The sequence below is a fragment of the Benincasa hispida genome, chromosome 4, assembly GCF_009727055.1.
Source record: "Benincasa hispida cultivar B227 chromosome 4, ASM972705v1, whole genome shotgun sequence".
Taxonomy (NCBI): Eukaryota; Viridiplantae; Streptophyta; class Magnoliopsida; order Cucurbitales; family Cucurbitaceae; genus Benincasa; species Benincasa hispida.
The window spans coordinates 14,524,269-14,536,644 of record NC_052352.1 but is presented as its reverse complement, the minus strand read 5'-3'; the positions used below and the strand labels follow the sequence as shown (position 1 = coordinate 14,536,644).

Sequence of the window (12,376 nt, the reverse complement as noted above, 5' to 3'; positions counted from 1 at the left end):
AGCTAACTATGAACTCCTGTTTGTTCGGGATTATCCATTGATTTACAAACGGTGTGAGAGTAGACAATTGCCTCTGCTCAATAAGCTTACCATTTTGAGATAAGATCAAATGAATAGTTGGGAACATAGGGTGCAAGAAGGAATTCATTCCTACCCGATTAGGGTTAGTAGAGAGGTTGTTCGATTCAAGTGCTTGATTCTGGTCTTGAACAAGAGCGCTTCACCCTCTCATTGGCCTAGAGAGGAGATTCGGTTTGTTGATTAGATCACAAATAAATTGTTCATTAGGGGATCAGTGGAACTTAAGAAACAAGAGGTAATTTCTGGGGTAAAACAGAGATTTGACCCAGCCGTTATTTATGAACGGCCTGTGAAAGGTTTAATTCTTTTATTCGTAATTGATTGGTTAGTTGTTGAATATCGAAGTAGTGACTATTAATACTATTAATACAGTAAATAGTGAATGAGCATTAAACGCTTCAGCTTAAGCCGTGTTACGTGGAGCCACCCATTAAGTGTGATCAATATGATACGTCTAAGAGTTACGCCCGTATTAATCTGACGTTAGCATATGCAAGATTGTGTCCACGAGGTCTATAGTTAAGATTAGTCTAGAATAGCGTATATAGTTAATTTGAAGTGTTCAAGTAATAAATGAAGCTGGAGAATAATATTTAAATATAATTTAATATATTTGAAGATGGAATTTGTGTTAAAAATAATAATTTAAATATTTTATATTAAATTAATTAGAATTATTTAAATTGTCTAAAATAATCATTTATTAATTTTATTAAAGAAAATTAATTTTTTAAATTAAATAATATTTTCAGTTTTATTAAATAAAATTGATTTTTGAAATCAATTTTTGATAAATAGAAAAAGAAAAGGAAAAACACAAAGTTGGAAAAATTAATTTTCCATTTACTTCATGAACTAGCTCACCAACAAACCTATTTTAACTCTTCATTAACTCTAAGCATGAGGTGCATCTCATGTAGCAAACTTTCTTTGCATGAATGTCTGCAAATATATAGAAGATTTTTGGAGTATTTTGAGATAATAACCGAACAAAATTCTAAGAAAAAGTGAGAGAAGAAGGTGTTCTTCTACATGGTTGCTGCTGTGAACTTCTCCAAATTTCCTTAATTTCAGCTTATTTTTGAGTTCCATTATCAATCTTGAGCTCCAAGAGAATAGTCGAAAAGATCTTGGAAGTGGTCTACAATATCCTATGGAGATTTGAACTGAATTTGAAGCTTAGAGGAAGTTCTTCAAAGGTATGTCCGAAAACTCATTTTTTTCTGTTTGAAGCATGTTTTCTTTTTTGCCAAAAATTGGATCCTGGTTTCTTCCGCTGGCACATTAGTACCTTCCAATATGTAACTTATTATAAAGTACTTGCTATTACAATTAGCTTATGGCTAGAAGCCAGATATTTCCCATCTAAGAATTTTTCGGATGTGCGGGATATGTTCCCAATTGCTTCCACCACAACATATTAAGATGGGTCCTCAAAGAAGGTTAGGAATATATGTTGGATATTTGATTTTCCATCAATTATTAAATATCTCGAACCCCCGAGTAATGTATTTATGCACGATTTGTTGATTGTCATTTTAGTGAGACAAAATTCGACATTAAGGGGAGGAATTAAGTTGGAGAAAAAGAAATTACATGGAATGCATCGTTATTATTTTCATTTAGATCCTTGTACATATCAATGTGAACTTTGAAGTTCAAAAAATAAATTCGTCTACAAAATATAGCAAATCATATGCATTTATAAGATGCAAAGAAAGTAACTAAGTCATATACCAATTGCAAGTTGTCACTAATGAGTCTGGAACACGCCAGAAAACGTGGTAGACCAGTGGGGTTTCAAAGATAAAATCCTCGAAAAAGAAAATAATTAATAGTCAAGAAGACTTGGTTGAGGATGTAAAATACACATGAAGAAATTCATGACATGACTAATTAGGAAGATGGGAATACATAAAGATAATAATGAGATTTCAATAACTATGTCATGACAGGAGATGGAACCGAACTTATGTAGTTAATTGACAACATTTGTTGTATAATGTTGATCTTGATATTATATCTGAAAATGAGGATCCTGAACCAAATCTATTGAAGAATGTCGATATAAAAGAGATGGCTTTTAGTGGAAAGAAACAATCAAGGTAGAACTAAACTCACTCTCAATACGTCAGATTTTTGACCAGTAGATGTCAAATCTGTTAGGATTAATGGGTATTTGTGAAGAAAAAGAAATGAGAAATAATGAGGTCCCAGAATATAAAGCAAGACTATTACACAAGTTTTTCACAAAGATCAGGTTATTGATTTATAAGGAGACATAATTCTCTAGTGGTAGATGCAATTACACTAGGATATTTAATTGGCCTGACTATGTATGAAAGTATGGACAGCATTTAGTCATAGCATATTTATATAGATCTCTTGATAATGAAATTTATATTGAGAATCCCATAAGATTTAAGGTGCCTGAAACATAATTAGAATCAAATTCCAAGAATTGTAATTCAATAAAGTTATAGATCACTATATTGGACTGAAACAATCAGGATAGAATGTGGTACAATCATCTGTGTGGATATTTGTTGAAAGAATGAATATCAAAATAATCCAATATGTCAGTGTGTTTTTATATAAAGAAATCACAGACAAGATTTGTTATATAACTATATGTTGATGACTTAAATATAATTGGAACTCTGGAAGGTTTTTTAAAAGGCAATATTAATATCTTGAGAAAGAATATTGAGTTAAAGAACTCAAAAAATAAAAATTTTGCCTTGCTAACATTTAAGCAGATGGGATATTTATTCATCAATCAACTTCTATAGGAAAAAATTTGAGGAATATTTTATATGGACAAAACACATCCATTTAAATATTCAATAGAAGTTCGTTCACTAAATGTAAAAGAAAGATATGTTTCGACCTCCGAGATAATAACGAGAACTTCTTAGTCTGAAGTTACCTATATCTTAGTGCAATTAGTGCACTTATGTATCTTACTAATAATACAAGTCCAAATATTGTATTTTCAGTAAAATATTATTAGCGAGATATAATTATTCTCTAAAAAGACATTGGAATAGACTTAAGCATGTTTCCCTGTTATCTCCAATGAAACAATTGATATAGTTTTATATCATTCAAATAAATCAAATTGATTTTCTAGTTGAATTATGCTGATTTGGATATTTATTGATCCACATAAAGCTAGATCTCAAACAGGTTATTTGTTCACGATGTGGAGAAATTGCTATAATCATGGCGATTGTGAAACGGACCATAATGGCCACTTTCTCCGCTGAAATCTGTTAATTCATGAGGCTGGTCGAGAATGTATAGCTTAAGATCAATAACTTAGCACATTCGTAAAACATGTGACTGGTCTTCTAATATAAAAATTTCCAACAATATTATACGTAGACAACACTATAGCCCAAATCAAAAGAAGATATATTAAAGGATATAGAACAAAGTAATATTTCATCGAAATTTTCTACACTCATGATCTTGAAAGAAAATGGTGAATCACTGTACAAACAAATTTGTTCGAAGAATAACCTGGCACTTAATTTACAAAGGCATTACGTACTGCAACTTTTGAGAATTTGGTGCACACCATTGGAATTCGGCGATTCAGAGATCTCAAATGATGTTTCCATGAGGGGAACGAATTATTATATTTCTTTTAGGATCATCAGATTATATTGAAATATGTACTCTTTTTTCTTCATTTAGATTTTTTCCCATTGGTATTTTTTCTAGTAGGTTTTAACAATACATATTTATTATATTTATTTAATGGGCATCTAAAGAGAAATAAAGGGAGTATTATAATTATTATAAATATGTATTAAATGCCCATGCTTAGTGTCCAATCCAAATGTTCTTTTTTTCCCTTACAATATTATGTTGTCCATGTGTCATTCAATCACTTATACATAGTATCATCCAATATTAGTGCATGGTCAAGGAAGCTTTTCTGACGGTATGCCTCTAGGAATCTCTGGTACTTTCAACTTCATGATTGTATTCCAGGCTGAGCACAACATCCTTATGCACCCATTCCACATGTTAGGTGTAGCTGGTGTATTCGGCGGCTCCCTATTCAGTGCTATGCATGGTTCCTTGGTAACTTCTAGTTTGATCAAGGAAACCACAGAAAATGAATCTGCTAATGAAGGTTACAAATTCAGTCAAGAGGAAGAAACTTATAATACCGTAGCTGCTCATGGTTATTTTGGCAGATTGATCTTCCAATATGCTAGTTTCAACAACTCTCATTCTTTACATTTCTTCCTAGTTGCTTGGCCTGTAGTAGGTATCTGGTTCACCGCTTTAGGTATTAGCACTATGGCTTTCAACTTAAATGGTTTCAATTTCAACCAATCTGTAGTTGATAGTCAAGGTCGTGTAATTAATACCTGGGCTGATATTATTAACCGTGCTAATCTTGGTATGGAAGTTATGCTTAAACGTAACAATTATTCGTAGTGATCGTTCTAATCATCTGAATTTCAAATGTACCATGCAAAATGATGATCATAAAGAAAAAACTCAATAAGATAAGAGTTCAAAGAGTGTTGAAAATAAATGTTTTCGATGGGGAATAACTGGACATTGGTCACGTACCTATCGTATATCAAAATACTTAGTTGATCTCTATCAAGCCTCCCTAAAAGAAAAAAGGGAAAATGTGGTAGAAAATTTTGCATACCAGGATAATGATATATTTGACCCATCCCATATGACAATTTTGGATGTGACAGACTTCTTTGAATTTTCTAAAGAGAAAATTGACATAGTTGATAGAACATCAAGTGTTTCTTTTGACTTTGAGAATATCTAGACTTAATATTGTTTTTTTTTTTTTTTTATTTTATCTATCTTCATATTTTTTTTAGTAAATGTTAACTTTTGTATATTCCAAGTATTGTTTTTCTTATTGTAATTATTTTCTTGTAATGAAGAAACCTGGATCATTTTCATATGTTGGGTGACTAAAAAATGAGCAAAGAAGATCTATGTTTAGCAGACAGTGCAATTACGCACACAATACTTACAAATAAAAAAAAACTTTTTCAAATTGATAATTCTGAAAGTAAAAGTAAATACAATATCAAGTTCTAAAAACTTGATTGAAGGTTTTAGAAAAGCAAATATTATTTTTCCTAGAGGAACATAATTTATAATTAATAATGCATTATTCTCTAGTCAATCAAAGAAAAATCTTCTAAGTTTTAAAGATATACGTCACAATGGTTATCATATTAAAACTGATAGTGAGAATAATGTGGAGTATCTATATATTATCTTTACTATCTCAAATGAAAACATATATTGGAAAAGTTGTCTGTTTTATCTTCTGGATTATATTATACTAATATATGAGTAATTGAAACATATACAACAATGAACCTGAAGTTCATGAATTCAGACATATTTACAATTTGGCCTGGCCGATTGGGTCATCTAGGATCCATAATGATGAGAAAAATTATTGAGATTTCAAATGAACACCCATTGAAGAGCCAGAAGATTCTTCAATCTAATGAATTATCATGTGATGCTTGCTCTCAAGGAAAATTAATCATTATACCATCATTAGTCAAAGTGGGGACTGAATTACCTGCATTTTTAGAACGAAATCATGGTATATATATGGACCTATTAACCTACCAAATAGACTATTTGAATATTTTATAGTATTAATAGACGCATCCAGCAGATGGTCGCATGTATACTTATTATCAAGGCAAAAATTTGCATTTGTAAAATTACTTGCTCAAATAATTAAGTTAAGAGTACAATTTCCTGATTATACAATTAGGTCCAATCGTCTTGATAATACTGGTGAATTTACATCACAAGCTTGTGATAATTATTGTATGTCAACTAGGATAAGTGTTGAACATCTTGTAGCTCATGTTCATACACAAAATGGTTTAGTATAATCATTTATAAAACGTTTGCAATTAATTGCAAGACCATTACTTATGAGAGCTAAGCTTCCTACATCTGTATAAGGACATGTTATTTTGCATGTATTATCACTTGTACGTATTAGGCTGGTAGTGTTGTGTTTTATGTCCTAAAACTCATGGTTTTGTAAACATTAGAACATATTCTGAGAATTCAATAAAGTTGTTGTTGAATATATTATTTTTTAGAAATCCAATAAAGTCCCTTAACTATTATATGTGTACTTGAACTTTATATGGAGACATACAAGTGGATCAGATTCGAGTAAATAGTCAAAATGATCTATAGTATATGAATAAGGTTAGGTACCTTATTCTGGTAACACTACTGGATGTGGCCTACTCTGTAGTTGTTACAAAGAGTTGTAAAGTGCTACATACGAAGTGATCCTAATTCGTGCATGTTGAGACATAAGAAGTGGGGGTGTCCTGTGCAAATGAGTTTTGTGCAAGATCGGACTACAAAACCTGTCACTCTTACTTTATAACGTTGTTTACTGTTTAATACTGACTATTTCAAAGTGATGACCTAGGTAACTTAACCTTAATCCTAAGCTAACTATGAACTCCTGTTTGTTCGGGATTATCCATTGATTTACAAACGGTGAGAGTAGACAATTGCCTCTGCTCAATAAGCTTACCATTTTGAGGATAAGATCAAATGAATAGTTGGGAACATAGGGTGCAAGAAGGAATTCATTCCTACCCGATTAGGGTTAGTAGAGAGGTTGTTCGATTCAAGTGCTGATTCTGGGTCTTGAACAAGAGGCTTCACCCTCTCATTGGCCTGAGAGGGATTCGGTTTGTTGATTAGATCACAAATAAATTGTTCATTAGGGGATCAGTGGAACTTAAGAAACAAGAGGTAATTTCTGGGGTAAAACAGAGATTTGACCCAGCCGTTATTATGAACGGCCTGTGAAAGGTTAACTTACTAATCATGGATATATCGAGTGGACATAATATATCTACAGTGAGTGGAGTTCAGCTATGGGCTTTAGTGGAGCCACCCATTAGTTAATGAATGAGGATTAGATCGATCTAATGAGTTTAGCCGATTAATCTCGGACCGTTGGAGCCCATGATCTGTAGGTCCACGAGGTCCCCCTACTAGCTTGTAAATGGATAAGCTCTAGAATAGCGTGATAAGTTAATTTGAAGTGTTCAAGTTAGAATTAAATGAAGCTGGAGAAATAATATTTAAATATAATTTAAATATTTGAAGATGGAATTGTGTTAAAAAAATAATTTAATATTTTATATTAAATTAATTAGAATTATTTAAATTGTCTAAATAATCATTTATTAATTTTATTAAAGAAAATTAATTTTTTAAATTAAATAATATTTTCAGTTTTATTAAATAAAATTGATTTTTGAAATCAATTTTGATAAAATAGAAAAAGAAAAGAAAAACACAAAGTTGGAAAAATTAATTTTCCATTTACTTCATGAACTAGCTCACCAACAACCTATTTTAACTCTTCATTAACTCTAAGCATGAGGTGCATCTCATGTAGCAAACTTCTTTGCATGAATGTCTGCAATATATAGAAGATTTTGGAGTATTTTGAAGATAATAACCGAACAAAATTCTAAGAAAAAGTTGAGAGAAGAAGGGTGTTCTTCTACATGGTTGCTGCTGTGAACTTCTCCAAATTTCCTTAATTTCAGCTTATTTTGAGTTCCATTACTCAATCTTGAGCTCCAAGAGAATAGTCGAAAAGATCTTGGAGTGGTCTACAATATCCTATGGAGATTTGCAACTGAATTGAAGCTTAGAGGAAGTTCTTCAAAGGTATGTCCGAAAACTCATTTTTTTCTGTTGAAGCATGTTTTCTTTTTTGCCAAAATTGGATCCTGGTTTCTTCCGCTGCACATTAGTACCTTCCAATATGTAACTTATTATAAGTACTTGCTATTACAATTAGCTTATGGCTAGAAGCCAGATATTTCCCATCTAAGAATTTTCGGATGTGCGGGATATGTTCCAATTGCTCCACCACAACATATTAAGATGGGTCCTCAAAGAAGGTTAGGAATATATGTTGGATATGATTTCCATCAATTATTAAATATCTCGAACCCCCGAGTAATGTATTTATTGCACGATTTGTTGATTGTCATTTTAGTGAGACAAAATTCCGACATTAAGGGGAGGAATTAAGTTGGAAAAAGAAATTACATGGAATGCATCGTTATTATTTCATTTAGATCCTTGTACATATCAATGTGAACTTGAAGTTCAAAAAATAATTCGTCTACAAAATATAGCAAATCATATGCATTTATAGATGCAAAGAAAGTAACTAAGTCATATACCAATTGCAAGTTGTCACTAATGAGTCTGGAACACGCCAGAAACGTGGTAGACCAGTGGGTTTCAAAGATAAAATCCTCGAAAAAGAAAAATAATTAATAGTCAAGAAGACTTGGTTGAGGATGTAAATACACATGAAGAAATTCATGACATGACTAATTAGGAAGATGGAATACATAAAGATAATAATGAGATTTCAATAAACTATGTCATGACAGGAGATGGAACCGAACTTATGTAGTTATTGACAACATTTTTGTGTATAATGTTGATCTTGATATTATATCTGAAAATGAGGATCCTGAACCAAAATCTATTGAAGAATGTCGATATAAAAGAGATGGCTTTAGTGGAAAGAAACAATCAAGGTAGAACTAAACTCACTCTCAATACGTCAGATTTTTGGACCAGTAGATGTCAAATCTGTAGGATTCAAATGGGTATTTGTGAGAAAAAGAAATGAGAATAATGAGGTCCCAGAATATAAAGCAAGACTAGTTACACAAGGTTTTTCACAAAGATCAGGTATTGATTATAAGGAGACATATTCTCTAGTGGTAGATGCAATTACACTAGGATATTTAATTGGCCTGACTATGTATGAAAGTATGGACATGCATTTAGTCATAGCATATTTATATAGATCTCTTGATAATGAAATTTATATGAGAATCCCATAAGGATTTAAGGTGCCTGAAACATATAGATCAAATTCCCAAGAATTGTATTCAATAAAGTTATAGATCACTATATGGACTGAAACAATCAGGATAGATGTGGTACAATCATCTGTGTGGATATTTGTTGAAAGAATGATATCAAAATAATCCAATATGTCAGTGTGTTTTTATAAAGAAATCACAGACAAGATTTGTTATTATAACTATATGTTGATGACTTAAATATAATTGGAACTCTGGAGGAGTTTTTAAAGGCAATATAATATCTTAAGAAAGAATATGAGTTAAAGAACTCAAAAGAATAAAATTTTGCCTTGCTAACATTTAGCAGATGGGATATTTATTCATCAATCAACTTCTATAGGAAAAAATTTGAGAATATTTTATATGGACAAAACACATCCATTTAATATTCCAATAGAAGTTCGTTCACTAAATGTAAAGAAAGATATGTTTCGACCTCGAGATAATAACGAAGAACTTCTTAGTCCTGAAGTACCATATCTTAGTGCAATTAGTGCACTTATGTATCTTACTAATAATACAAGTCCAAATATTGTATTTTCAGTAAATATATTAGCGAGATATAATTATTCTCTAAAAAGACATTGGAATAGACTTAAGCATGTTCCCTGTTATCTCCAATGAACAATTGATATAGTTTTATATCATTCAAATAAATCAAATTTTGATCTAGTTGATTATGCTGATTTTGGATATTTATGTGATCCACATAAAGCTAGATCTCAAACAGGTTATTTGTTCACATGTGGAGAAATTGCTATATCATGGCGATTGGTGAAACGGACCATAATGGCCACTTTCTCGCTGAAATCCTTGTAATTCATGAGGCTGGTCGAGAATGTATATGCTTAAGATCAATAACTTAGCACATTCGTAAAACATGTGACTGGTCTTCTAATAAAAATCTTCCAACAATATTATACGTAGACAACACTATAGCCCAAATCAAAAGAAGATATATTAAAGGATATAGAACAAAGTATATTTCATCGAAAATTTTCTACACTCATGATCTTGAAGAAAATGGTGAATCACTGTACAACAAATTTGTTCGAAGAATAACCTGGCAACTTATTTACAAAGGCATTACGTACTGCAACTTTTGAGAATTTGGTGCACACCATTGGAATTCGGCGATTCAGAGATCTCAAATGATGTTTCCATGAGGGGAACGAATATATTATATTCTTTTAGGATCATCAGATTATATGAAATATGTACTCTTTTTTCTTCATTAGGATTTTTTCCCATTGTATTTTTTCTAGTAAGGTTTTAACAATACATATTTCATATATTTATAATGGGCATCTAAAGAGAAATAAAGGGAAGTATTATAAATATTATAAATATGTATTAAATGCCCATGCTTAGTGTCCAATGCCAAATGTCTTTTTTCCCTTACAATATATGTTGTCCATGTGTCATTCAATCACTTATACATAGTATCATCCAATATAGTAGCATTTGGTGGATCTTGAAATAACATACATTGGTAAGAAACCCACCTTAAAATTCCACTCAATTTTTCATATTATCTAATTTTCATAATTTTAGTTAGTTTATTTTATTTTATTTTTTATATTTATTTATTTATATTATATTTATATATTATTATATTATATTTTCTTTATATCTGTATTCCCGTTGTGTTCTTAAATTTCACAACATTAATGATCTAAATTCTAACTAGTATACTATAATAAAAAAAAATAATAACAATAATAATAAATCACCACATCATGTCATTGGTCAAATGAGCATGGGCAAATCAACTCATCAGCCCATTAAACATTAGCTTATTCCCCATTCCCCAAGCTTATTCACATTCCTAGATCGTGTACTCTAAATTAGATACTTTCTTTTGGAATTATAAAAACTAAAATTTCTTTAATAAGTTTAATATAAAAAGTTGTCGGGCCTATAAGGCCAGTTCAGGCAACCCATGAATAATCAAATCAACAAGCTATGATGTCAAACTAGTTTTCAAGATTAATATAATTTTTTTCCTTTGGATATGTTATTTTAATGTTATTAACATGAGATTACCGAAAAATTTAAATGTGTGATGAAGATGTTCAAATGTGACCAGCATTTAATAATATGGCATGTGTTTAGAATAAAATATTTTTATTGGATGAAAAAATTTTGAATTTTTATAAATTATATAATTCATCACAAAATTTATTGATGAGCGATACTTATAACTACATTTAGTAAATATCAAAATTAATCATTAAAATATATCCATAACTATATTATATAAAATAAAACTATTAGCATGCGTTAGATATGGAAAACATACTTGAAAAACTCATACATTAGTAACATCATGCATTGATAAACATTCATAAGCATTAGCAATTCTAAACTATCCTTCTAGCCTAAGAGAAGATATGACTGCCTTTATCCTTAGTTGAGAGTGAACTACTAGATCTAACCCTCAACGTCACCCTTAGTCGAGGAGATCCTTTTTGCTCAATCCTTCAACGTCGTATTACCTACGTGCACGTGGTTATAACTGAGTACCGTCATACCTTGGGTACTTCTGCTCAGATACCTTCTCAAATGTCCTTCAGTATTGAGTTGCTAAGATACCTTCTCAAATGTCTTTCGGTATCAAGTTGGTCCGGTACCTTCTCGAATGTCCTTCGGTACCAAGTTGGTCAGATACCTTCTCAAATATCCTTCGGTATCTGGTTGGATGCATACCTTCTCAAATGTCCTTCGGTATCGCGTTTTAAGTAAAACTAGTCATAAACATTTAGTTGAACACTAAGGCTTAGTGCTCAAATCATCATACTAGTTCATCCATCATACTAGTTCATCATAAAAATCGAGTTACTTAAACATGCTGAAAGTATTTGGACAAGATAACATATTTACATCATGTCAATTCGATGGAAAACATGCTTTACTTAGCATGAGAAACAGTTTCACAAATACGTTGCTTGGCACTTCATTTAAACACTTAGCATGAGGAATATCTTCAAAGAAATCATAGTTTCTAACATGTAACATGAGAAATAACTTCAAGGAAATCATGGTTTCTAAATCATTAAAACATCAATTCATCACATAGTCACTCACAGCTCGTTGGCCTCTTAACGGGTTATACGCCTCTCCTAGCTCTTTTTGGCCTGAAAGGACATAATTTCCGATTAAACTACTTAGAATTACTAGCAAAATACCTCAAATAGAACTTTCATCATCAAAGACAGCTTTACCAACGAGATACTCAACATGAGTGAATTCTTCTCATAAGTGAGATCCTCATGAGCGAGATCCTCCACATGAGCGAGATCCTTTCATCGATACTCACCTTTCCA

General features: G+C 31.3%; 1 protein-coding gene across 1 annotated transcript; it reads left to right on the top strand.

Annotated features, from left to right (window-relative positions):
* Positions 1-4,016: 4,016 nt before the first annotated feature.
* On the top strand, positions 4,017-4,539 carry LOC120075597 (photosystem II protein D1-like). The gene has a single exon (XM_039029135.1). It carries the CDS (start codon positions 4,036-4,038, stop codon positions 4,537-4,539), a length of 504 nt encoding a protein of 167 aa, XP_038885063.1. The 5' UTR covers positions 4,017-4,035.
* The last annotated feature ends 7,837 nt before the right edge of the window (positions 4,540-12,376 follow it).

Bases quoted from the DNA above. Each gene is read 5' to 3' on its own strand.
- LOC120075597 (XM_039029135.1), top strand. From the start codon at position 4,036: ATGCCTCTAGGAATCTCTGGTACTTTCAACTTCATGATTGTATTCCAG.